The sequence below is a fragment of the Entelurus aequoreus genome, linkage group LG20, assembly GCF_033978785.1.
Source record: "Entelurus aequoreus isolate RoL-2023_Sb linkage group LG20, RoL_Eaeq_v1.1, whole genome shotgun sequence".
Classification (NCBI taxonomy): Eukaryota; Metazoa; Chordata; class Actinopteri; order Syngnathiformes; family Syngnathidae; genus Entelurus; species Entelurus aequoreus.
This window is the reverse complement of record NC_084750.1, coordinates 6,583,523-6,610,622: the sequence shown is the minus strand read 5'-3', so window position 1 is coordinate 6,610,622 and position 27,100 is coordinate 6,583,523. Positions and strand designations below refer to the sequence as shown.

The 27,100-nt window shown below is 38.9% G+C and overlaps 2 protein-coding genes across 8 annotated transcripts in view; one reads left to right on the top strand and one right to left on the bottom strand.

The window, feature by feature from the left end:
* The window catches only part of LOC133635885 (juxtaposed with another zinc finger protein 1), a 104,045-nt gene extending 83,547 nt beyond the window's left edge, over window positions 1-20,498 (top strand). For 2 of the 4 annotated variants that reach the window (XM_062029306.1, XM_062029308.1), the window contains 4 exons: window positions 2,549-2,621; window positions 11,159-11,355; window positions 12,399-12,568; window positions 17,501-20,498. In XM_062029306.1, the coding sequence (XP_061885290.1) occupies window positions 2,549-2,621; window positions 11,159-11,355; window positions 12,399-12,568; window positions 17,501-17,677 (617 nt within the window). In that variant the 3' untranslated portion in view covers window positions 17,678-20,498. Of the gene's footprint in view, window positions 1-2,548; window positions 2,622-11,158; window positions 11,365-12,398; window positions 12,569-17,500 lie in introns of all 4 variants that reach the window. The other 2 variants (XM_062029305.1, XM_062029307.1) reach the window with 1 other exon arrangement.
* Window positions 20,499-21,100: 602 nt separating this feature from the next.
* The window catches only part of LOC133635881 (tax1-binding protein 1 homolog A-like), a 68,980-nt gene continuing 62,980 nt past the window's right edge, over window positions 21,101-27,100 (bottom strand). The window contains exons 14-17 of one of the 4 annotated variants that reach the window (XM_062029298.1): window positions 26,172-26,385; window positions 25,890-26,080; window positions 25,648-25,730; window positions 21,101-22,250 (exon numbers count right to left, since the gene is read on the bottom strand). In XM_062029298.1, the coding sequence (XP_061885282.1) occupies window positions 22,043-22,250; window positions 25,648-25,730; window positions 25,890-26,080; window positions 26,172-26,385 (696 nt within the window). In that variant the 3' untranslated portion in view covers window positions 21,101-22,042. Of the gene's footprint in view, window positions 22,251-25,647; window positions 25,731-25,889; window positions 26,081-26,144; window positions 26,386-27,100 lie in introns of all 4 variants that reach the window. The other 3 variants (XM_062029299.1, XM_062029297.1, XM_062029296.1) reach the window with 3 other exon arrangements.

The window sequence follows — 27,100 nt, the reverse complement described above, 5'->3', positions numbered from 1 at the left end:
GCCACTTTTAGCGAGAATCACGAGAAGTTCTGTTTCCAGAAATATACAGTGGTAATGTCACAAATGATACGGGAATAAAGTCAATATATAAAGAGATTGACGTTTTTGCACTTTTTTACTGAAACCATTTTAAGTGAAGTAAAATGATGATTTTTTTCTTTTGCGTCCTGCGTGGACCCGGGCATAGGACGTGTGTTTTGGGCGCCATGTTTCCCAAACGAGCTGTGAGGGTGTAGCGGACCAATTAGTGGACTGGCATCCCTCAAGGCGGAAACTGTGGAAGCTCTCTTTACACGCCGCGCACGCAAGGTCACACATCATCATCGCGTGGCGGAAGTCGCCTGGGCCCAGGCGTAATTACAGGGAAGTTTGCCCCCTTTTTTTTTTTTTTTTAATGAAAACGCCGCCCACATTCCCGCTTTTTAGCCTGCATCCTGTTGCCTGCTGCTTGAAAAACACGTTAAAGAACACTGTGTGGCTTAATTAGCAGCCTGCGAAACAAGCCATGCATTCTTGGCCTGCACATGTGTACTAACACACACACACACACACGAACACACACACTAACACACAGACTGGCGCTTCAGCAGGGGGCAGCAGTGCTCCACTTACCAAAAGATGGATGTTTGTGTTAAAAAAAGCACTGCTAGCTCCTCATTGGTTGAATGCCTTGAGAATCAGACAGTATCAGACCTGACACACACACACACACACACACACACACACACACACACACACACACACACACACACACACACACACACACACACACACACACACACACACACACACACACACACGCACACACAGTTTCCTGTGCTGCGAGGTGAGTGGAAGTCATAAAGGGCAGCATTAACTGCGACATCTGCGCACCTGGTTCACCTCACAGGCCTTTTAATATATGTGTGCTTTCACTTGCAATCACTCACAACAAATAATTATTGATCTGGAAATTGATCTCAAAAGCAACACAGCAATAATCCTAATCGCCCCAGTGTCCTCCCAATGCACAATGCAATTACATTTATAATAACTTAATTAAAGAATAAATCTTGTATTTTAGCTGCATGGAAGACTCTTAATTTGCTTTAGGTGCAACATGCCTGTTTTTACTTTTTTGAATGAATTGATTTAATTAGAAATAGGTTGATTGGCAACACTAAATGGTCCCTAGTGTGTGAATGTGAGTGTGAATGTTGTCTGTCCATCTGTGTTGGGCCTGCGATGAGGTGGCGACTTGTCCAGGGTGTACCCCGCCTTCCGCCCGAATGCAGCTGAGATAGGTTACAGCACCCCCCGCGACCCCGAACGGGACAAGCGGTAGAAAATGGATGGATGGATGGATCAAAATAAATTAGTATACTCACCTCTGGATTTAATTAATACTTTAATACTTATTCCTTAATATGTAATTATATTATTAATTTTAGATGGCAGCTAAGATTTTTGTTTTCACATTAATTCACAAATTAATGCATGTATTTGTTTTTTCTTATTTCCCATTGCTTAAATTCTACATTTAATGGCTTGATAACATATTATATATTTTGTGTATATTTTTTAACAAATAACTTTTTTTATCCTAACTTTTATTTTGTTTTATTTAATTTCACCTTTTTCCGCCTTGTTGTGAAATTATTGGTTTTGTGGCTCATCCATCATTTTTTAAAATCATTTCACTGTGAAAAAGTTATTCATTTCAAGAATAATATTTGATAGTTGTAATTATCTTTAATCGCTGTAACAGCAAGCTAACAGTTGTTTTGACAACAAATGCCACTTAACAGCGCCTCTGCTGGTTGCAGTCAGTAGTGCACTCATATTTGCTCCCAATTAATTTCCAATTCTACTCATCCTAATAACTTTAATGCACAATGTGGACATATGGAAGGGATAGGATTGTGGTGTGTGTGTATGTGTGTGTAGTCCTGGTTTAAGCAACAGGTAGTGTCTTTAAGGCTCTCCTATAAAAGACTGCCAAAGACCACCTGAGTAGACCACGTGTGTGTTTGCTGTCGTACTTGCTGAGAACTTTGATCTGTAACAGCAACATGGTGTGTGTTATAGCGCACGTGTGCTAAGTTTCCGGGCTGGTTTTGTTGTTCCTCCTTGGTGTTTTTCTGCATGCTCTGCGGGACATCTGCATTTGTTTTTGGGACAATGAGGTGTGAAACACACACACAACTTCGAGGACAGGATGTAATATAGTCGCACAGATATGATCCAACATCTTCATTAGATTATCGTTAGCACGCTATATTTTGCGGAACACTTGATGGCGCTAGCACGGCACATTTGTCCCCCTGTAGCGTTGTTTCCCAGGCGGCTGGAGGAAGGCGTGGTTACTTTTTTTGAAGTTAATGGTGCTCCCCTCCGGCACTGGAAGTGACAGAAAAATGTGTGTGTTTTAGAAATACACTGTACACATTCATCACAGCAACTTTACTCCCGGGCAAAAAAACAAAAGACTCAGAGTCTGCCGCCTGTGGAGTGATGGCGCAGCGTGGGAAGTAGAGTTTGATTAACACGCAGCATGTCCTCCTTTCAGATACGGATCCTCGTGTCCTGGAGAAGCAAGAGCAACAGCAGCCCACCTACCTGGCCCTCAGCTACATCAACAGGTAAGCGCCGCCACCTGGTCTGTAGGTGGCAGCTAGCAGAAAATGGCGTGCGTTCATTCAGCCCGAGGCCGCGCGAACGACTGACGTCTTCCCACGGGCAAAAAGCGGTGACTCACCCGCCGAGACGAAACCACACAAGACACAAGACGCCTGACTCCTCAGAATGACGGCTCGCGTGCGCGCTTGTTTGCGAGCCGCCGATGCCAGCCGATAAGTCCCGCCCCTCCTAAATTGCTCCATGGCCGCAACATGAGGAAATATGTCAGCGGATAGAAAGAGAGAGTTTGCAAGGTGCGGGTAATTGTTGAAGCGGTAAGCTCGTAAATGTCATCGGTAGTCACTGTAACTGTTTGGAAGGCAGGATGGATTTTTAAAGGCCAGTTTATTCCGCTCAATTAGAGCTTGTCAAAACTTTATACGCTAATTACAGTACCCAATAGCTGCACAATGTGGACGCCTGAAGTATCTGTAATATCACTTAATTCCGCGCTGGAACCCATGATAGTCAATAGGGACATGACCATCGATCGGTATCGACCAATTATCGTGAAAAAGTACATGATAGGTAGGCCTGGGCCGATATTAGTTAAGTCAATTAACCAAACGATAATTTAAGATGAAGTCGAGGTTATTTCCAGCATTGATAATCGCAAGATGCATGCGTTGTTATGGACTAACGTTAGCTTGCTAGTAGGGCTGGGCGATATGGCCTTTTATTAATATCTCGATATTTTTAGGCCATGTCACGATACACGATATATATCTCGATATTTTGCCTTAGCCTTGAATGAACACTTAATGCATATAATCACAGCAGTATGATGATTCTATGTGTCTACATTAAAACATTCTTCTTCATACTGCATTAATATATGCTCATTTTAAACTTTCATGCAGAGAGGGAAACCACAACTACCGTATTTTCCGCACCATAAGGCGCCCCGTGTTATTAGCCGCACGTTTAATGAACGGCATATTTCAAAACTTTGTTTACCTGTTAGCCGCCCCGTGCTATTAGCCGCACCTACGCTACGCTAAAGGGAATGTCAACAAAACAGTCAGATAGGTCAGTCAAACTTTAATAATATATTACAAACCAGCGTTCTAACAACTCTGTTCACTCCCAAAATGTAATGTGCAAATGTGCAATCACAAAAATAGTAACACTCAAAATAGTGCAGAGCAATAGCAACATCAATAACTCAACGTTGCTCATACGTTAGTGTCACACAACACACAAAATAAACATTTAAAGCTCACTTTCTGAAGTTATTACTCATCTACAAATCCCTCGAATTATTCTTCTTCGGTGTGCTTCACTTGTTTTTTGACACCATCTGTGATGTGGACGCGCATGCAGTCGTAGATCAACAGGAACGGCGCTGCGTGAAAAAAGTCACCCGGTGTCTTCGCGTAAACGTCTATCAACCACTCGCTCATCTTTTCTTCATCCATCCATCCCTTCGAGTTAGCTTTTATGATGACGCCGGCTGGAAAGTTCTCTTTTGGCAAGGTCTTCCTTTTGAATATCACCGTGGGTGGAAGTTTCTGGCCGTTAGCATGGCAAGCTAGAACCACAGTAGGACGACTTCTCATTCCCTGTGGTGCGAATATTCACCGTACGTGCTCCCGTTGTATCCACAGTGCGGTTCACATGAATATCAAAAGCCAGTGGAACCTTGTACGCGTGTCTCTTAGTAGGAGACATTTTGTTGTCTTTACAGAAAAACAAATGAAATTAAATATCCGCGAGCTTCTTCTTCTCCGGGGGCGGGTGCTCACCTTGGCGGTTGCTTACAGTAGAAGAAGAAGCGCTTCCTCTTCTATGGGGCGGTTGCTTACCGTAGAAGAAGAAGCGCTTCCTCTTTTACGGGGAAAAAAGATGGCGACTGTTTACCGTAGTTGCGAGACCTAAACCTTATGAAAATAAATATGAATATTAATCCATATATAAGGCGCACCGGGTTATTAGCCGCACTGTCTGCTTTTGACAAAAATTGTGGTTTTTAGGTGCGGCTTATGGTGCGGAAAATACGGTAAGTCAATTGACCAAAACTATTTATTAAACAGTTATTAAGCAGTGGCACAGACATTCTTGTAAATTCCAAAACCGAAAGTGCAAGATTGTCAGAGACATTTTAAAACAAGCTTTGAGTGCACTTTTGTGCATGATGTCACTAAGATGACATATCAAAAAAACACTAAATTAAAGTGCTCTTTTTGTACAGAACGCCACTACAATAGTTTAAAACAAATAAAGTGCACTTTTGTGCATGACGTCACACAAGATATTTCAATAACTGTCAAATAAAAATGAGCTGCATAATAGGAAATCAAATAGTGTATGTCCTTCACTATGTGGTAGGTTCCTGCGGACGTTATCTCCTTATGTTGTTGACTTTTTTTTCATACGGTGTTGATGTGGAAAGGGTTGCTTCGGCATTTTGTTGGTGTGGCACCGGCCGGAGATGTTGACATGCGGAGTTTCAAGCACTCTTCGTTCTCTAGCGGGTGACTTTTCAAGTCACTTTTCAAGTCATGCTACAAATTAGCAGTGGTGCTACATTTTGTAGCAACACTTTTGCCACATACTTGTTCGACATCTTCCCGCTTGAAGCCAAACCACCGCCAGACGATGGACCCTGTGCCGTTTTTCTTGGGAATTCATTCTTCCTTCATTTGTTACCAGATTCGCACCTTCTTTCTCTCGTATTACCACTCGCACCACTCCGCTAGCATCACTGCTAACTTTACCCATGTCGCTACCTCTCTGCTCCGCGAGAGCGTGTGACGTTGCACGCGCGACAGTATGTGACGTATGTAAGATGGTGCGCTTGTTTTATGTCTCTGTGAGAATGAGAGACAAGAAAAAGTGAGAAACGCATGCAGTGTAATGCCCGCAGCTAAAAGCAACTGTGTGAGAACGTATACTCGAATATCACGATATAGTCATTTTCTATATATCACAGAGACAAACCCGCGATGTATCGAGTATATTCGATTTATCGCCCAGCCCTACTTGCTAGCTAACCTGAATGCGTCTTTCCCCATGAAGAAATGTCGTACCTGCTCAGTGGCCTTGTGGTTAGAGTGTCCGCCCTAAAATCGGTAGGCCGTGAGTTCAAACCCTGGCCGAGTCATACCAAAGACTATAAAAATGGGACCCATTACCTCCCACTCAGCATCAAGGGTTGGAATTGGGGGTTACATCACCAAAATGAAATTCCGAGCGCGGCCACCGCTACTGCTCACTGCTCCCCTCACCTCCCAGGGGGTGGAACAAGGGGATGGGTCAAATGCAGAGAGTAATTTCACCACACCTAGTGGGTGTGACTATCAGTGGTACTTTAACTTTAACCTCAATGGAAACTTGTATAAATACGTTACTGTAAACAACTAAGATACAGTATTCACATTAAACATGAAGGCTTTGTTTTTGCACAGAGCGCTCGATACATCCGCGACAGCTTTGAGTTGAAACAGACAACAGGAAGTGAAATAAGTGATTACCCGATTTGAATTTTATTAAAACATTTGACATTGACAAATTAAAATGGAAGAAGATAAACATATTTAAACTCACCAATAAAAATAATATTGCTCTCACTATTTAATGTTTCTTCTGCCAAGAAAGTATATTGTGTGGCTATTTATTTTAATTATTCCCAAAAAAATACGACTTTGTTAAAAGATTTTAGTATATGTACTTTTTGAGCACATTCGACAAAACTGCAATAATTTTGATAACCGTTATCATTTTGGTCACACCAATATTTAGCCATTTTATTTATTGTTTTGGTTGTGTATATTTGATGGTCTTCCACCTCCTCCTTAACAGAGACACTCTATTTTATTGCTTTTGGTAGTGATTTTTATTCAAGTGGAGCATTTTGCTGAAAGTATTTTTTTTTTTTTTTTAATGTTTAACGTTTACATTCCCAGGCATGTGATTTCTCCGTCTATAGTCGAAAATCCGTCTTTTTTTATCTCTGTAAAAATATTTTCCGTTTTTCTTTGTTTTTTCCGACCTACAATGTGTGTTAAAATCTTGATTCGTCTCTTTGCCATACCTGCCAACAAATATGGTTTTCCCGTAATGAGTACGGTTTTTGATAACGCAGTGGTAAAAATTACGGGTTTCCATTAAAAATGATTAACTTAAAAATCGAAGCTACGTAGCGAAGCAACTCCACGGGTAGGGGACAAAATATACGGGAAACATCAATGATGATTGGTTGGTTTACGTATAAGAACATCCATGATTGGTTGGTTGGTTTACTATGATGAGTCACGATTGGTCAAGATTAGGGCAAAACTTTACAGACAGGCCAATCAGAGGCAAGATAGGGCGGGTCATCGAACCAGGAAGGGAAATCACAACAGACACTTACATCCCAAATGACGGCAAGAGAGTCGGAGAAGAGAAGAGGGAATATTCAAGCGAGCGATTTATATATTAAAAATAACTGGTAGAGGGATTCTCTTCCTTAGATTTTTCTTTTAGCGATGTAGACGACATCCAGGAAACCCACGATGCGTCTACTTGGCCACATTTGGACAAATGTATGCGTCTGGATAAAATATTCATTTGAGTTGTTTACCATGTGAGCCCAAATCAAAAATAGACGACGTGGAATACACATTTAAGAACACACATGTTTGTGGCAGACATGTGATGACTTTTGCTACAGTATAGCCTGTCTAATTGCAACATTTCATTTGCATTGGTGTTTTACAACAAGACAGTAGCTGACATTTTGTTCATGATATCTACTGTTTATATTTTGACTTTGAATAGTTGAATCATTTTGAAACAAACAACATGACTGCAAGATATTTGTTATTTCATGCTATAAATCACAAATATTCAGCCTATGGAAGTTAGCTAATAGAATAAACATTCTTTGTACTCTTTATGATTTTTGCATTTGGAGCAGTTAGAAGTGGAGAGGGAGTCGAACAAACAGAAATTGGCTATAAAATCCAAGGCAGAATCCACTAAAGCAGAAACAATAAGGAAAATGCAAGCTGCTCAGAAATGCAAGCCAGGAAGGCTCATGTCAGAGCCATCAAAGCACAAATGCCAAAGTAATGTGTAAATAATGTCAATAACTAGATGAACCATATGTGGCTGTGAAGTATCTTTGTTGTTTGTTTATTGTAAATACTTTATCTTAAATGTTTATATTTAATGTGAATACTGCATCTTAGTTTATGTTAATGTGAATACTTAAGCTCACTTGTTTAGACAGCAATGTGTTTGTAGAAGTTTAGATTGCGGTACAATGTTTCTTAATGGGGAAAACCTTAATATCTCTTGTTAACATGTTAGCATTTAAGCTAACTAACAAGCTCACACCAGTTGGTCACCATAATATTTTCAAAGTGTGGTTATCCGCCATGGTTTTTCAATCATTTTCATTAAATACGCTAATACTAACCGTCGGGTGTTTTACAGCGATTACCATTACTACTATGACCAAAATAGTATCAATCTCACAGAGATTCCCGAGATATTTTGAGCGATAATGAGGAAGCCAGTCATGTGATCGCGTGACGCAGAGGAGGACCCACAGATCCCTTCCCCATCAACAACAATGCTAATCATGCAGACTTTGTGAGCGCCAACAACGATTACTTTGGGACAAATTATGATCCAGTTTTAGAAGCTGAGTGCTCAACGGATGTAGCTTTATTGTAACACTATATCATTAGCAGCATTGCTAGGTGCTAAACGTACAAACTAACCATAAAAAAACAAACACGTACTGTAATATTTCCACTCTCGCTGGGATGCCGACCGACGGGACGCTCACATAATTCCGTTTAGATTCAATTGCAATCCTCACGAAGGGTTAAAAAAGTTGTCGCAGCTACATCTTTTTGGCCATCTCGGGGGATGTGAAAGTGTACCAGTCTGTCAGTCCTTGGCCACGTTTGTCTGCTAGCTGGTGAAAGATGCATGAATTATAATCTAGAATTTACTTTTAGCAAGTTTGAGACCAAGCAGAAGCAGCCGCCAGCTCGTTGTGTCAACAATAGCAGCGTAAGATAGCATTAGCTTACTGCTATCAACGGTCTATCATTATAATACTTATTTATAAATAGTTGATTTATATAGGCTAGTAAGGTAAAGTTTTGTACCTGACAAGTTTCGGCTACCTTGCTTGTGCAGCCTTCATCAGAGGTGTCACGTGATGTTAGCGTGACGTGACGTGTTATATGGATTGTTCCATCCCACCTGAAGTGGTGGGATGGCGGTGTCCCCTGGTGTGCGCCGGGGGTAGGGCGGGGCGCCCCCTGTCATCTGGATGTCTACCAAACGGCCGGGGGCGGCCCTGCAGGACTGTGTCCCAGGTGTGGGATAGTTGGTAGGCTCCTTCGTCCCTGTTGTCGCCCTACCCCCGGCGCACACCAGGGGACACCGCCATCCCACCACTTCAGGTGGGATGGAACAATCCATATAACACGTCACGTCACGCTAACATCACGTGACACCTCTGATGAAGGCTGCACAAGCAAGGTAGCCGAAACTTGTCAGGTACAAAACTTTACCTTACTAGCCTATATAAATCAACCATTTATATATACCGTATTTTTCGGACTATAAGTCACAGCTTTTTTCATAGTTCTACTCAGGAGCGACTTATGTGTGAAATTATTAACACATTACCGTAAAATATCAAATAATATTATTTAGCTCATTCACGTAAGAGACTAGACGTATAAGATTTCATGGGAATTAGCGATTAGGCGTGACAGATTGTTTGGTAAACGTAAATATATATATATTACACACAAAGTATATAGGCTATATATACTGTATATGTGTGTACATACATAATGTATATATGTACACATATATACATATATGTGTATATATATACACGCATATATATGTGCATATATACATCTATATACGCATATATATTCGCATATATATGCATATATATATGAACATGTACTTTTTGAAACCAATATTACATTTTAAAGCATTTATCGGCCGATAATATCGGCAGTCCGATATTATCGGACATCTCTAGTTGCAATACTAACTTATTACTACCTCAATTTTATCTAAAGTGATACCAATATATTTTTTTATTAATCACATGCGTTGTTAACATCGACAGCCCTAATATATATGTATTCATATACAATTAATATACCGTATTTTTCGGACTATAAGTCGCAGTTTTTTTCATAGTTTGGCCGGGGGTGCGACTTATACTCAGGGGTGACTTATGTGTGAAATTATTAACACATTACCGTAAAATATCAAATATTATTTAGCTCATTCACGTAAGAGACTAGACATATAAGATTTCATGGGATTTAGCGATTAGGAGTGACAGATTGTTTGGTAAACGTATAGCATGTTCTATATGTTATAGTTATTTGAATGACTCTTACCATAATATGTTACGTTCACATACCAGGCACGTTCTCAGTTGGTTATTTATGCCTCATATAACGTACACTTATTCAGCCTGTTGTTCACTATTCTTTATTTATTTTAAATTGCCTTTCAAATGTCTATTCTTGGTGTTGGCTTTTATCAAATAAATTTCCCCAAAAAATGCGACGTAAACTCCAGTGCGACTTATATATGTTTTTTTCCTTCTTTATTATGCATTTTCGGCCGGCGCGACTTATACTCCGGAGCGACTTATACTCCGAAAAATACAGTACCTCAATTTTATCTAAAGTGATACCAATATTTTGGTACCGGTACCATTTTCCAAAAAATACGGTACACATCAGTAGGCTAAATGAACATCTTCAACACATTATAATACTGCTATCAACAATATCAATAGTCCGTCTGCGTTGGCGCTTATAATAACAATATCACTCATATTTGGTTAGTTTCCAGGTCACCACATGTAAATGGAGTATTGTTGGCGCTTTCTGGATGTTTTTAGAGAGTATAATAAGGAGTCGACCCTCCATCTGTTGACTCAATTGTTAGCTATTTATTTAAGATTTAGAATGCATAAAAAAAGGCCAAGCATATGTTCATGTCTTGCATAAGGATTGTGAATGATAAACAGCACATTTTTTTCCAATTTTTGCATATATCCAGAACGACTGACCTAATAATATGGTCAAAGTGCAGAAGCATTACTACAGTGACGAAGAATCTACGGAAATTACCGAAGGTATTCGGAGCAAAATATTCAAAATGACCGACTTAATTTGTGGCATTTTGTGATGTTTAGATGATATTTTCACCTACTTTGCGTATTGTAAATAAAATTGGATACGGTTTAATGGATACAGTGAAACACAAATAAAGTCAACTTGTTTTTCCACTCTACTGCGACTTTCACAGCTCTGTGTCCCAATACTTTTGCCCAAGTAGTGCGGGTGAATGTGAAAGTGCTCATTCCGTAAGCACTTCCCCTCTCTCACCTTAAAGACGACATTTCAAAAGCACAATAAACCGCAGCTTGAAAAAACAATATACAAAAAAATGTAAAACTGTGTTTGGTTATTTCAGGCAACTTTGTTTGACCGACGTTCATCCTCACCAGGTTCATGACGGACGCGGCGCGGCGCGAGCAGGAGACCATGAAGAAGAAGGCCACGCCCAAACTGTCGCTGTCCATCACGGGCGCCGTGTCCAGGAACAGCACGGCCACGCCCCCTCGCCACACCAGCGGCAACCTGACGCCGCCCGTCACGCCCCCCATCACCCCCTCGTCCTCCTTCCGCAGCAGCACACCGACAGGTACGACAGGTGTGTGAACGTGTGTCGGAATGCGTGATGGATGACACGTGCATTCACTTCCTGTCTCACTTCCTTTGTCAAAGGAAAGGAAAGGAGACCACACCACTGTCAACTGTGTGTGTTTGCATTTATCTCTCTATTTGTGTGGCACCGCTTTTATTTTTTTTCTGTCTGTGTGCGCGTATTTATTTTTCTGTTTGTGCAGCACTGCTTTTATCCTGGGGGCATTTTGTGTGGATATTTTGACTGAACAATCTCTGTGTGTGTGTTTCTTTTTGTCACACTTTTATCGTGGGAATATTCCAACTTGTCTCTCAAGAAAATGTTCGGCTGAGCCCCCTCTCCATATTTGTGTGTGTGTGAGATATGTAGGCTCCTGCAGTGAGCAGACCAGTCAACACTCTGCTAATTACATAGCAGCTGTCACGCTGTGTGTTCACATGGTGTGTGCGTGTGTGTGTGTGTGTGTGTGTGTGTGTGTGTGTGTGTGCAGCTCAGAAGCAGATGTCCAAAACCAGCCCAAATGGTTGCAAACGTAGTGTTAAGTCTGCACTTTTTTACACACACACACACACACACACACACACACACACACACACACACACACACACACACACACACACACACACACACACACACACACACACACACACACACACACACACACACACACACACACACACACACACACACTTCAACATGTGCCAGGGTACCCTGCATTTCCTCATGCTGAGCGGCAGCATTTCCTGTGTGATTGTGGGGGGGCCTGTCTGTGTGTGTGAGTGGAAACTATTCTCTTGGGTATTTTTCCAGGCTGAGCAGTGGGGATCACTCCCACTTAATGATCTCCTCCCCAGCGGCAATCCCTGCACTCTGACTCCCAGGCACGCACAAGATGCTGGAGTGTGTGAGCATGTGCTCCACAGTCACACACACATATTATTCAGCCAACGAACCAAGTACAATTAGTATCAAATAAAATAAAAATAAAAACATTTTGCCATTTTAAATGTTTTTTACCCCCCCTGCATTCGGGCCCCCAGGCAGCGAATATGACGAGGAGGAGGTGGACTACGAGGAGTCGGACAGCGACGAGTCCTGGACCACAGAAAGCGCCATCAGCTCCGAGTCCATCCTCAGCTCCATGTGCATGAACGGAGGCGAGGACAAGCCCTTTGCGTGCCCGGTGCCAGGCTGCAAGAAGAGATACAAGGTACACAATGTCACATGTGCTGCTGTGAAAGTGACACCAAGAAAGGCCACAGTCATGCAGCCGCTGAATGGAGAGATTCTTAGTCTCGATGGCATTCAATGGCAGCAGCGAACAAAAACTCTTTTCTCATCCAGTGTGGGATTGTGGTATCTTTTGAGGGCTGGAAAAGATGATTATGTCAAACTAATATTGCCACTGATGTAATGGATAGACTACAATGGACACATTCATCATTGATTGATGATTTTTGATGCTTTCTATTCCTTTTTCCATAACACTCTTTTCACATTTAACATGAACAAATAGTATGAGTGACATCACATTCTTCACAGTCGTGCCCAAAGAGAGTACAGCCAACTAAACAATAGGCGCCATCTTTGCTACCGAGGAGGTGTGCGGCTGTGCCCGGATGCGTGCAATTGTTAGTTTTTCTGAGGAAATACACCAAAATATTACGTCTATATATAGTTCTAACCATAAGCTCATAAACTTACAATAAAACATGCTTTTATTTCGTCAAAGTATAATTATGCTGACATCTTTGACGCACTGCTGCTACATTCCTGCAGTGTTTGGGGACCACACACTGCGACACGCACTTGACCACGTAATAAACCCAAAAACATAAATCATAGTAATGAAAATGTTGCATTGATGTTTTACAGTTTAGGTCCTTAATACAGGAGAGCTCTCCTATTTATTTTATTATTGTACATAAATGTTGGTTTTTGACTAAAATATCTACAGTTTGAAAATGATTTATTTTATCATTGTTCATAAATGTCATGGTTTTTGACCAAAATATCTAGTTTGAAAATTATATATTTCATTATTGTACATAAATGTTATAGTTTTTGACCAAAATATCTATAGTTTGAAAACAATGTATTTTATTTTTGTACATAAATATTAATATTTGACCAAAATATCTACGGTTTGAAAATGATTTATTTTATTATTGGGCATAAATGTTATAGTTTTTGACCAAAATATCTACAGTTTGAAAATGATTAATTTTATTATTGGGCATAAATGTTAGATAGTTTTTGACCTAAATATCTAGTTTGAAAATGATTTATTTTATTATTGTACATAAATGTCATGTTTTTTGACCAAAATATCTAGTTTGAAAATTATTTATTTATATTATTGTACATAAATGTTATAGTTTTTGACCAAAATATCTACAGTTTGAAAACGATTTACCGTATTTTTTTGGACTATAAGTCACAGTTTTTTTCATAGTTTGGCAGAGGGTGCGACTTATGTGTGAAATTATTAACACATTACCGTAAAATATCAAATAATATTATTTATCTCATTCACGTAAGAGACTAGACGTATAAGATTTCATGGGATTTAGCGATCAGGAGTGACAGATTGTTTGGTAAACGTATAGCATGTTCTATATGTTATAGTTATTTGAATGACTCTTACCATAATATGTTACGTTAACATACCAGGCACGTTCTCAGTTGGTTATTTATGCGTCACATAACGTACACTTATTCAGCCTGTTGTTCACTATTCTTTATATATTTTAAATTGCCTTTCAAATGTCTATTCTTGGTGTTGGGTTTTATCAAATACATTTCCCCCAAAATGCGACTTATACTCCAGTGCAACTTATATATGTTTTTTTCCTTCTTTATTATGCATTTTCGGCCGGTGCAACTTATACTCCGGAGCGACTTATACTCCGAAAAATACAGTATTTTATTTTTGTACATGAATATTAGTTTTTGACCAAAATATCTACAGTTTGCCCGGATGCGTGCAATTGTTAGTTTTTCTGAGGAAATACACCAAAATAATATGTCTATATATAGTTCGAACCATAAGCTCATAAACTTACAATAAAACATGCTTTTATTTCGTCAAAGTATCATTATGCTGCCGTCTTTGACGCACTGCTGCTACATTCCTGCAGTGTTTGGGGACCACACACTGCGACACGCACCTGACCACGTAATAAACCTAAAAACATAAATGATAGTAATGAAAATGTTGCATAGATGTTTTACAGTTTAGGTTCTTAAAACAGGAGAGCTCTCCTGTTTGTCTCCTGAGGGTATTTTGTTTTATAACTTTGATCAAATAGATCTAATGTCCACTGTAGAGGACACTGGTTGGAGTAGTCTGGCCCTGGGGTCCGTAGCTTTCTGGAAATGTGGCCCCCAAAATAATTGAGCTGAATAGTCCTGATCCAGATGGTTGTATTGATGGATGCAGTGTAGCTAGATCAACAGCGCCCCTGCTGGTTACAACTGGTATTGCACTACATTTATAATATGAGCCCTTTAAAGTGATTCAATCACTTTAAAGGGCTCATATTATCAAGCAATCAATCAATGTTTATTTATATAGCCCTAAATCACAAGTGTCTCAAAGGGCTGCACAAGCCACAACGACATCCTCGGTACAGAGCCCACATATGGGCAAGGAAAAATTATGATTAGGATTTATTTTCTACAGTTAAACAGTTATTGGAAGTCAAAATGATGCATAGATGTTTTACAGACCTTCTTCAAGACACTTTTTGTGGGTGCTCTTATTTACTTGACTCCACTTTGACAGCCATGTTGTAGTTTTTATCTTCCCTGTAGAGTCCACTGACAGATATAAGTTAGAACTGTACGCTACTGAGAAATGGAGGATGCATGTGCATGTATGAGCCAGTCTGCCCCACAACAAGAGGATAGAGAACATGAAGGAGCTTGTTGACTACGGCGTGGACTCATGCAAAGCACTTTGGGTAAACTTCTACCATATATGGAGATATCCGCTGACGTCACATTGGGGGAAAAACGTCACGAATTGGGCAAATTCCAAACCGCTCGTATGAAGGAAGGCAAGATTGTTTTATAAACATCTCCCCCATGCCTCCATGTTTGATGTCACTTTTTCAAGACTTATGCAGATCTCAAATACACAAAAACTGCTACCAACAGGTAAGAAACATTAGCTTTTATGATAAAACCCCTTCAAGATGCGATAGATGGACAATCACATCTATAAGTTTTTAATAGTTGGATGTGGAAAATTAATTTGAATATTTCACATGGATTTTTCATTGTTTTTGGACCAAAATATCTACAGTTTGTATGTTAAATTTTTATATTTACATTAATTTTAGATGCTTTTTGACCAACATATCTACAGTGTGAAAATGTGTTTTTGAATTGTATTATTTACATCAATCTTGGATGTTTTTATCAAAAATATTTACAGTCCTAAAATTAATTTTAGAATTGTATTATTGTACATACATTTTAGATGTTTTTTGACCAAAATATCTACAGTTTTAACCTTTATTCCCATTTATTTTACATCCATTTTTGATGTTTTTGATTCAAATATTTACAGTCTGAAAATTTATTTTTGAATGTTATTTACATAACTTTTATATGTTTTTGACCAACATATCTGCAGTTTGAAGATTTATTTTAGAATTGTATTATTTGACATAGATTTTTTTATGGTTTTTGACCAAAATATCTACTTTGAAAATGATTGATTTTATTATTGTACATAAATGTTATTAAGTTTTTGACCAACTTATCTACAGTTTGAAAATGATTGATTTTATTATTGTACATAAACGTTAAGTTTTTGACCAACATATCTACAGTTTGAAAATTATTTAATTTATTATTGTACATAAATTTTATAGTTTTTGACCAAAATATCTACAGTTTGAAATTATATATTTTATTATTGTACATAAATGTCATGGTTTTTGACCAAAATATCTAGTTTGAAAATGATTTAATTTATTATTGTACATAAATGTTATAGTTTTTGACCAAAACATCTAGTTTGAAAAGGATTTATTTTATTATTTTACATAAATGTTAGTTTTTGAGCCAAATATCTACAGTTTGAAAATTATTTATTTTATTATTGTACATAAATGTTATAATTTTTTGACCAAAATATCTATAGTTTGAAAATGTTTTATTTTATTATTGTACATAAATGTTATAGTTTTTGACCAAAATATCTACAGTTTGAAAACGATGTATTTCATTTTTGTACATAAATGTTAGTTTTTGACCAAAATATCTACAGTTTGAAAATGATTGATTTTATTATTGTACATAAATATTAGTTTTTGACCAAAATATCTAGTTTGAAAAGTATTTATTTTATTATTGTACATAAATGTTAGATTGTTTTTGACCAAAATATCTACAGTTTGAAAATTATTTATCTTTTTATCTGACATAAATGTAAGTTTTTTACCAAAATATCTACAGTTTGAATTTATTTTATTTTATTATTGTACATAAATATTGGTTTTTGACCAAAATATCTACAGTTTGAAAATGATTAATTTTATTATTTTACATAAATGTTATAGTTTTTGACCAAAATAACTACAGTTTGAAAATGATTAATTTATCTTCTTATATGATGTACATTGTAGATTGTTTTTGACCAAAATACCCCATTTGAAAAATTATTTTTCAAATGTTATTTTACATTCTTTGTTTTTCGACAAAAATAACTAGTTTGAAATTATTTTTTTAAAAATGTTTTGATTGTATTATTTTACATTTATTTTGTATTGTTTTTCGACCAAAATATTTATTTAGTAATTTATTTTTTAAATAGTGTTATTTTACATTAGTTTGAGAAAATATCTACAGTTAGATATATTTCTAAAATGATTACAGCGCCACTGCTGGTTCCAGCCAGTACTGCACTACACATTTGTCTGAATTGCATCGATGATCATTTTGAAGATTTTGTGTGCTGACTTGGCTAAAAAATGTTGATGTATTTTGACAGTTTTGATGTCGCTTTGAGACTTTTTTTAAACCTGCAGACATTTTTCTGGCTCAGTGGTGACTCCTGAGACGTGCGTGCGTGGCAACAACTGGCAGTTTTTTTCCGTGTCCAACTCAAAGGGCCTTCTCCGCTTTACAGAACGTGAACGGCATCAAATATCACGCCAAGAACGGCCATCGCACACAAATCCGCGTGAGGAAACCCTTCAAGTGTCGCTGCGGGAAAAGCTACAAGACGTCGCAGGGCCTCAGGCATCACACCATCAACTTCCACCCGCCCGTCTCCGCCGACATCCTGCGCAAGATCCAAGGATGAAGGCCACACACACACACACACACACACACACACACACACACACACACACACACACACACACACACACACACACACACACACACACACACACACACACACACACACACACACACACACACACACTCAAGTGCATGCTTTAATTTTCTTTACTTTTTGTATCCATCACTTGTACTCGCTAAAGTATATCTTTGTAGTATTTTTATTGTACATTTGCACATTCCTTTATGCTATCATCTGTTTTTGATGAATAATTTGACTTGCATAAGGTGCTAAGGAAAGGAAGGAAAGAAGGAAGAAGAGAGGAAGTGGAAGGAAAAAGTTGTCGATCCAAACAAAGCAGGAAGTTTGGATCGACAACTTTTTATTGCGCAAGTAAGTTATATATTTGACAAAGATATATTGTTCCATAAACAGTAGTAGTAGTGTGTATATATATATAATATATATATATATATACATACATAAATACATATAAGTATACGTAAATAGCTGCATTTTATTTGCAAGCTTTATTTTTCTATTTGTCATTGTTTTGTTTTGTTTTGTTTGAGGTGTCAACTGCTTTCCTAACAGAGGGGGCGCTGCAGGGGTGTCCAAACTCGGTGGGGGTGAGTGATGCCACCTTTTTGATATCAAGGCCGATACTGCTTACAGTCTGTTGAATATCACCTGTGTGTCTACTAAAAGGTCCACGTTGAATATTGCGAAACAAACGTGAAGCTGCTCGCTCGCCTCCGACAAAATAACAAAAGTAGGAAAAAAATGACGACGTCAATAATAATAATAATTAAGATATTTTAGCCAATCAAAACAAATAATTGTAAATAAATGAGTCTTATTGTTTATTTGTAAAAGAGGTTGTGTTGTTGGCACAAACAACTGATTGTTTGTAAAGTATAAAAACGAGCCAAAATTGTTGAATGAAAGAAACTGCTGTCCTAAATGTGTCCACTAGATGTCGCAATAGCAATTCTTTGCATCTTTGTAGATGATGCTACATATGTCAAAAAAAATACACCACATGATGTTAGTGCACCAGTCGAGGAAAATGAGCAAACTACATAAATAACATCCTGTAATTGGATTTTGATATTATTTTTTTATCTTGATAGATTGAAAACTAACACCAGTGAGTTGACTGATGGCCATTATCACGTGATGTATTCAGAAAGTATAAATAACGACAAAGATAGAATACTATTAACCGCAACATGTAAGTGTAAAAAAACAAAAACCCAACAACATTATGATTAGTACCGTATTTTTCGGAGTATAAGTCGCTCCGGAGTATAAGTCGCACCGGCCGAAAATGCATAATAAAGAAGGGAAAAAACATATATAAGTTGCACTGGAGTATAAGTCGCATTTTGTGGGGAAATGTATTTGATAAAAGCCAACACCAAGAATAGACATTTGAAGGGCAATTTAAAATAAATAAAGAATAGTGAACAACAGGCTGAATAAGTGTACGTTATATGAGGCATAAATAACCAACTGAGAACGTGCCTGGTATGTTAACGTAACATATTAGGGGACGGCGTGGCGAAGTTGGTAGAGTGGCTGTGCCAGCAATCGGAGTGTTGCTGGTTACTGGGGTTCAATTCCCACCTTCTACCTTCCTAGTCACATCCGTTGTGTCCTTGGGCAAGACACTTCACCCTTTGCCTCTGATGGCTGCTGGTTAGCGCCTTGCATGGCAGCTCCCGCCATCAGTGTGTGAATGTGTGTGTGAATGGGTAAATGTGGAAATACTGTCAAAGCGCTTTGAGTACCTTGAAGGTAGAAAAGCGCTATACAAGTACAACCCATTTATCATTTATCATTTATTATGGTAAGAGTCATTCAAATAACTATAACATATAGAACATGCTATACGTTTACCAAACAATCTGTCACTCCTAATCGCTAAATCCCATGAAATCTTATACGTCTAGTCTCTTACGTGAATGAGATAAATAATATTATTTGATATTTTACGCTAATGTGTTAATTTCACACGTAAGTCGCTCCTGAGTATAAGTCTCACCCCCGGCCAAACTATGAAAAAAACTGCGACTTATAGTCCGAAAAATACAGTACATAAATAACATCCTGTAATTGGATTTTGATATTGTTTTTTTTATCTTGATAGATTGAAAATTAACGCCAGTGAGTTGACTGATGAACATTATCACATCATTTATTCAGAAAGTATAAATAACGACAAATAAATATAGAATACTATTAACCGCAACAAGTAAGTGTAAAAGAACAAAAACCCAACAACATTATTATTACCGTATTTTTCGGACTATAAGTCGCAGTTTTTTTCCTAGCGACTTATGTGTGAAATTATTAACACATTACCATAAAATATCAAATAATATCATAACTGATGGCTTCATCTGGCCACGTGTCCCCCGTCTTAAACGTCGTGCCTTCATAACGTGGCTGTTAAAGGACAACATATTGGCTCATTGTGTCTGATGACAAAGAACGGTTTGAGACAACAACACAACAGCTTACCTCTGATTGGCTCTGGCCAGGAGACGTTGAAAGCCACCAATCAGCTCACAACATGTTGCAAACAAAACATCAATATTACAAAAATGATCAAAACAAAGCAAGCTATGGACAGAAGAAAAAAAAAGCTCACGATCTACACTTTGGACACCCCTGCTAGACACAGTGAGACATCTCTGCTGTTTTCTCCTATCTTTGTATCCATCTGAGCTCCATTCCATTTGCCAACATGTTTTTTTTAAAGTCCAATGACGGTCGCCAACAAAACAAGCGCTCCACTGCCAAACACTCACCGCACCATGTGCCTAATCGGGGGGGGGGGGGGGGGGGGGGGGCATGTACATTGAATGTTCTAATGCATGCACTCAAAAGGTGGTTTTGTATTTGAAAAGTAAGAGATTAGCTGTGTGTTGTGGACAAGAGCATTCCCGTGTGTGTGCGTGTGCGTGTGTGTGTGTGTGTGTGTGTGTGTTTGCGTGCGCGCGTGCGTGCGTGCGTGAAGAATGAATATTTTTTTTCCAGCCGTATTCAAGTCATCAGCCTTGAGTGTGTGTGTGTGTGTGTGTGTGTGTGTGTGTGTGTGTGTGTGTGTGTGTGTGTGTGTGTGTGCGTGCGTGTGTGTGATGTTTTGTGCCAAGTCATTCCTGTAGAGCAGGAGGGCCAACATCAGCGTTGCCTATTAGGATGATACAAATGACATGATGACTTCCAACAACAGGGTGGGTTACCTGCATCTCAATGAATGACATCTTCTCAAAATAGAGGAACTTTGTGTCTTCCTGAGAACCGGCGTCCTCCGCAGTGGACTTTTGGAGAGGGCTGCTTTTTTTTTTTTTTTTTTTTTTAAATAATGGAAATAGACCAAAAACAAATGTCCGCTACAGAGGACGCTGGTTGTCAGGGGGACATATTTCCAGAATCAATAAGTTGTTCCACTTAATGTGTTATAAAGTTAATGTGATTGGCTTTCTTTGCACACTCTACAGTCACATTTTGCCAAATATAACGGTAATATTTACAGAACAATGCAAAGTTTCATTCTGACAATGAGGCGTTTCTAAACAAAACAAAACAAAAAAAAGTCATCGTTTCCATGGTAACAACCTTAAGCAGTTGCCACAGTGGCAGTATTACACGAGGAGGGTCCAATATTTACCATGTACAGTGAATGTATCGTAAAATGTGTCTTTTTTTTTATTTTCCATGTCAAGTGCTTTTAAATTATATTTTCATATGTAACGTGGAGATAAGTGTTTTGTATCGGGTAACTGGGGAGGGGGCGGGGCTTACTGTCTTTCTATATAAAAATGAGAAGCTGCTTCAATGTAAACATCAAATAAAAATGAAAAATCAGGTGAATATGTTTCTTTATTCATAAAGATCTGTTGACAGTCACACTTGTATTTTCTCTCGCAGGCACACTCACTTGGGCTTTGCGATTTGGTGTGCAATAAACAACACGGTCAGAAAGCACATTGATTGGTACACTCCATTCATTTGCATGAATATGTCCATATGTGATGCTTCCTTAAGCATGACGCAGTTGTCATGACGACACACTCATCCATATGTACATTACATTCAGAATAAAGCCTTATTTAGTGCAGATATATTACTTTTAACAGCACTATGCTTTGGAAGCTACCGAGTCCCCTCTAAGAATACACACAATTGTGCTCTTCCTCCATATTGACGTGCGCGAGTGATGGTTGCAGCAAAGATGAGCGATAAAAGAACAGGAAGCAGATTTACTCGTAGACAAAGTTGCTCGCCACGCTTTTTGAACCTGCAAAAGTGCCGATGATTGTACACGGAATGCACCACACAGTTGACCACACTTTGAGGGGGGGGGGGGGGGGTCACTCAATCTGATCGAAGTTTAAGCACATGTCCATCAAAGTGCGTGAGGACATGTCTTTCGAAGAGACGCTGCTGGCAGTCGAGGGGGAACTGCTCGGAGCAGACGGGACAAACCTTCCAGTGAGACTCCACGTGCTGCTCGAAGCTGCGCTGCTCAAAGTGCGGCGGGAAGATGACTTCGCACAGCGGGCAGCGCTTGTGGACGTCACTGCTGTGCAGATGAAAGGGAGGAAAAAATAGGTTAGAGTGGCAAACATCTAAATATTTTAATCCAAATGCCCGATCTGTATTTGTATCGAAATACCCGTTTTGATATTTGTACCAGAATGTCCGATCTGTAAATGCCCATTTTGATATGTGTATCTAATTGCCCATTTTGATGCTTATATCCAAATGCCCATTTTAATTTTTGTATCGAAATTTCTGATCAGTATATGTATCTAAATGCCCATTTTATTTTTGTATCCAAATGTCCGATCAGTATTTGTAACCTTTTTGGTATTTAAACTGAAATGTCCCATCCGTAATATGTATCTGAATGCCCATTTTTCTTTTTTTTCCCCCCTAATCCAAATGCCCAATCTGTAATCTCTAAATGCCCATTTTCATTTTTCAATCCAAACGATTGATCTGTATCTAAATGCCCATTTCGGTATTTGTACCAAAATGTCTGATCAATAATCCATGTCTAAATGCCCATTTTTTCTTTAATTTAAAAAAAATAAAAAAAATAATAAGACACTTTTTCTTTTTATTTAAACGCCCGATCAGTCTCTAAAAGCCCAACTCGGTATTGTACCAAGATGTTCGATTGGTATACATATCTAGCAGCCCATTTTAGTTTTGTATCAAAATGTCCGATTGGTATATGTATCTAAATGCGCATTCTGGTAATTGTACCAAAATGTCAGATTAGTAATCCCTGTCTAAATACCCATTTTGCCCCCCCCCCCCCATCTGTAATCTATCTAAATGGCAATTTTGTTATTGTACCAAATAGTTCGATCAGTAATCTGTATCTAAGTGCCCTTTTTGATTTTCAAATCCAAACGTCCGGCCTGTATTTGAATGCCCATTTTGGTATTTTACCAAAATGTCCCATCAGTAATTGTATCTAAATGCCCATTTGGATATTTGTACCAAAATATCTGATCAGTAATCTGTATCTAAGTGCCATTTTGGATTTTTGAATCCAAAAGTCCGATCTGTATCTGAATGCCCATTTTGGAATCATACCAAAATGTCCAATCAGTATTGTTATCTAAATGCCCATTTGGATATTTGTACCAAAATATCCGATCAGTAATCTGTGTCTAAATGTCCTTTTGGATTTTTGAATCCAAACGGCCGATCTGTATCTGAATGCCCATTTTGGAATCGTACCAAAATGTCCGATCAGTAACCTGTATCTAAATGCCCATTTGGATATTTGGACCAAAATATCTGATCAGTAATCTGTGTCTAAATGCCCTTTTGGTTTTTTGAATCCGAACGGCCGATCTGTAGCTTAATGCCCATTTTGGTATTGTACCAAAATGTCCGATCAGTAATCTGTGTCTAAAAGCCCTTTTGGATTTTTGAATCCAAACGGCCGATCTGTAGCTGAATGCCCATTTTGGTATTGTACTAAAATGTCCGATCAGTAATCTGTATCTAAATGCCCATTTGGATTTTTGTACCAAAATATCTGATCAGTAATCTGTGTCTAAATGCCCTTTTGGTTTTTTGAATCCAAACGGCTGATCTTTAGCTGAATGCCCATTTTGGTATTGTACCAAAATTTCCGATCAGTAATCTGCATCTAAATGCCCATTTAGACTTTTGTGCCAAAATATCTGATCAGTAATCTGTGTCTAAATGCCATTATGGATTTTTGAATCCAAACGTCCGATCTGTATCTGAATGCCCATTTTGGAATCATACCAAAATGTCCAATCACCCATTTGGATATTTGTACCAAAATATCCGATCAGTACTCTGTGTCTAAATGCCCTTTTGTATTTTTGAATCCAAACGGCCGATCTGTATCTGAATGCCCATTTTGGAATCATACCAAAATGTCTGATCAGTAATCTGTATCTAAATTCCCATTTGGATTTTTGTACCAAAAAATCCGATCAGTAATCTGTGTCTAAATGCCCTTTTGGATTTTTTGTATCCAAATGGCCGATCTGTATCTGAATACCCATTTTGGAATCGTCCCAAAAAGGAACGATCAGTAATCTGTATCTAAATGCCCATTTGGATATTTGTACCAAAATATCCGATCAGTAATCTGTCTAAATGCCCTTTTGTTTTTTTTTTAATCCAAACGGCCGATCTGTAGCTGAATGCCCATTTTGGTTTTGTACCAAAATGTCCGATCAGTAATCTATCTAAATGCCCATTTGGATTTTTGTACCAAAATATCCGATCAGTAATCTGTGTCTAAATGCCCTTTTGGATTTTTGAATCCAAACGGCCGATCTGTATCTGAATGCCCATTTTGGAATCGTACCAAAATGTCCGATCAGTAATTAGTATCTAAATGCCCATTTGGACCAAAATATCTGATCAGTAATCTGTCTAAATGCCCTTTTGGTTTTTTTTTAATCCAAACGGCCGATCTGTGTCTAAATGCCCTTTTGGATTTTTTGTATCCAAACGGCCGATCTGTATCTGAATACCCATTTTGGAATCGTCCCAAAAAGGAACGATCAGTAATCTGTATCTAAATGCCCATTTGGATATTTGTACCAAAATATCCGATCAGTAATCTGTCTAAATGCCCTTTTTGGTTTTTTGAGTCCAAACGGCCGATCTGTAGCTGAATGCCCTTTTTGGTTTTGTACCAAAATGTCCGATCAGTAATCTGTATCTAAATGCCCATTTGGATTTTTGTACCAAAATATCCGATCAGTAATCTGTCTAAATGCCCTTTTGGATTTTTGAATCCAAACGGCCGATCTGTGTCTGAATGCCCATTTTGGTATTTGTACTGAAATGTCCGATTAGTAATCCATATCTAAATGCCCGGTTGGGTATTTGTACCAAAATGTCGATCAGTAATCTATAATCCCTATTTAAATGCCCATTTTGCTTTTTTTTTTAAATTTCAAATTCCCAATCTGTAATCCATATCTAAATGCCCATTTTGGTATTTGTACCGAAATGTCCGATTAGTAATCCGTTTCTAAATGCCCATTTTGGTATTTGAATCTAATTGCCTGATCTTATATTTGTATTTGGACACCAACACCAAAATGGGCATTTAAATAACAATAACGGATCGGGTATTTGGATTCTAATACCAAAATGGGCATCCGGATACAAATAACAGTAAATGCACATCCAAAATCAACAGATGTTTATTTTGAGCAGTCTTGTTCATAAAAATGTTACAAATGAAATGTAACTTAAAAATGGTTTGAGTATGATGCACAGCTGATTTTGGTTAGTAGGTGATTGTGTTGGTGCCAGCAAGTCTTACTACTTTAGAAGAGATCCTCAGGTGGCCTTTATCTCAGTCATGTGACCAAAGTCAGGTGAAGGTGAAGACTGATCATTTTATTTCCATGGCCTGACTTCATGAGCAGGTGAGCAGGTGAGCAGGTGAGCGTGTGACGTACCTGGCGTCGAAGCAGAAGCTGCTCCTGGCGTCAGCGCGTCTCTTGGCTTGATGGTCACAAGAAGGCTGAGCAGCTTCAGGTTTCTGCAGCACAAAAGAAACATTTACAAACTCCAAGCGACAAAAATAGGAGCATAAAAAGACATTTCCATGTTCTGCTGCACTGCGGGAGTTAATTAGAGCTTTATGCAAATGAGTTCCTCCTTTTAAGGGCGTGGAAGTGAAGCGTGTTCCTTTTCTTACATCCTGCGGGTCGTCTGCAGGCGGGTGGTCCGCAGTCTCCGGGGGGGTGGTGCTGCGTGTGGGCTGCATGCACACCACCTCTCTGGCCCAGCCCGGGTGTGGGGGGGTGATGGGCGGGGCGCAGGGAGTGGCGCAATGCGGCGCCTCGGGTGGAGGACGGGCCGCTTGATCAAGTGAAAGTGCTTCCTGGTCTGTGAAACACAGTGTTAGCATGCATGCTAGCTCCACGCAGCAGACTTGTGGAAGTACCGGTACCTTCCATGGCGCCAGTAGCGTAAGTACCTTCCATGGCGCCAGTAGCGTAAGTACCTTCCATGGTGCCAGTAGCGTAAGGGTTACCAAACTGCAGCTCAGCAGGTCTCTGTGGGACCAGAGGGGGCGGCGACGGGTCCTGAGGGTACGGCAGCGGGAACCGCAGAATCATCGGCTGCTCCACCTCAGCTGCTTCAGCGCGGGCGTCACGCTCCTTCTGACGACTCACACACACCTGCAGCTCCTGCCAGGACACAAACCTCAGTTTCTCTCCTCATTCATGCCTAAAAACAGCAATGTTCCCCTCATTAAAGTGCATCTTTGACCGTTTGCTGTGGTAGATGCCTAAAAACAGCAATGTTCCCGTCATTAAAGTGCATTTTTAACCGTTTTTTCTGTGGTAGATGCCTAAAAACATCAATGTTCCTGTCATTAAAATGCATCTTTGACTGTTTTTTCTGTGGTAGATCCCTAAAAACAGCAATGTTCCTGTTGTTAAAGTGCATTTTTAACCGTTTTTCTGTGGTAGATGCCTAAAAAGAGCATTAAAGTGCATCTTTGACTGTTTTTTCTATGGTAGATGCCTAAAAACAGCAATGTTCCCGTCATTAAAGTGCATCTTTGACTGTTTTTTCTGTGGTAGATGCCTAAAAACAGCAATGTCCCTGTCGTTAAAGTGCATTTGTAACCGTTTTTCTATGGTAGATGCCTAAAAACAGCAATGTTCCCATCATTAAAGTGCATCTTTGACTGTTTTTGCTGTGGTGGATGCCTAAAAACAGCAATGTTCCTGTCATTAAAGTGCATTTTTAACCGTTTTTTCTGTGGTAGATGCCTAAAAACATCAATGTTCCTGTCATTAAAATGCATCTTTGACTGTTTTTTCTGTGGTAGATCCCTAAAAACAGCAATGTTCCTGTTGTTAAAGTGCATTTTTAACCGTTTTTCTGTGGTAGATG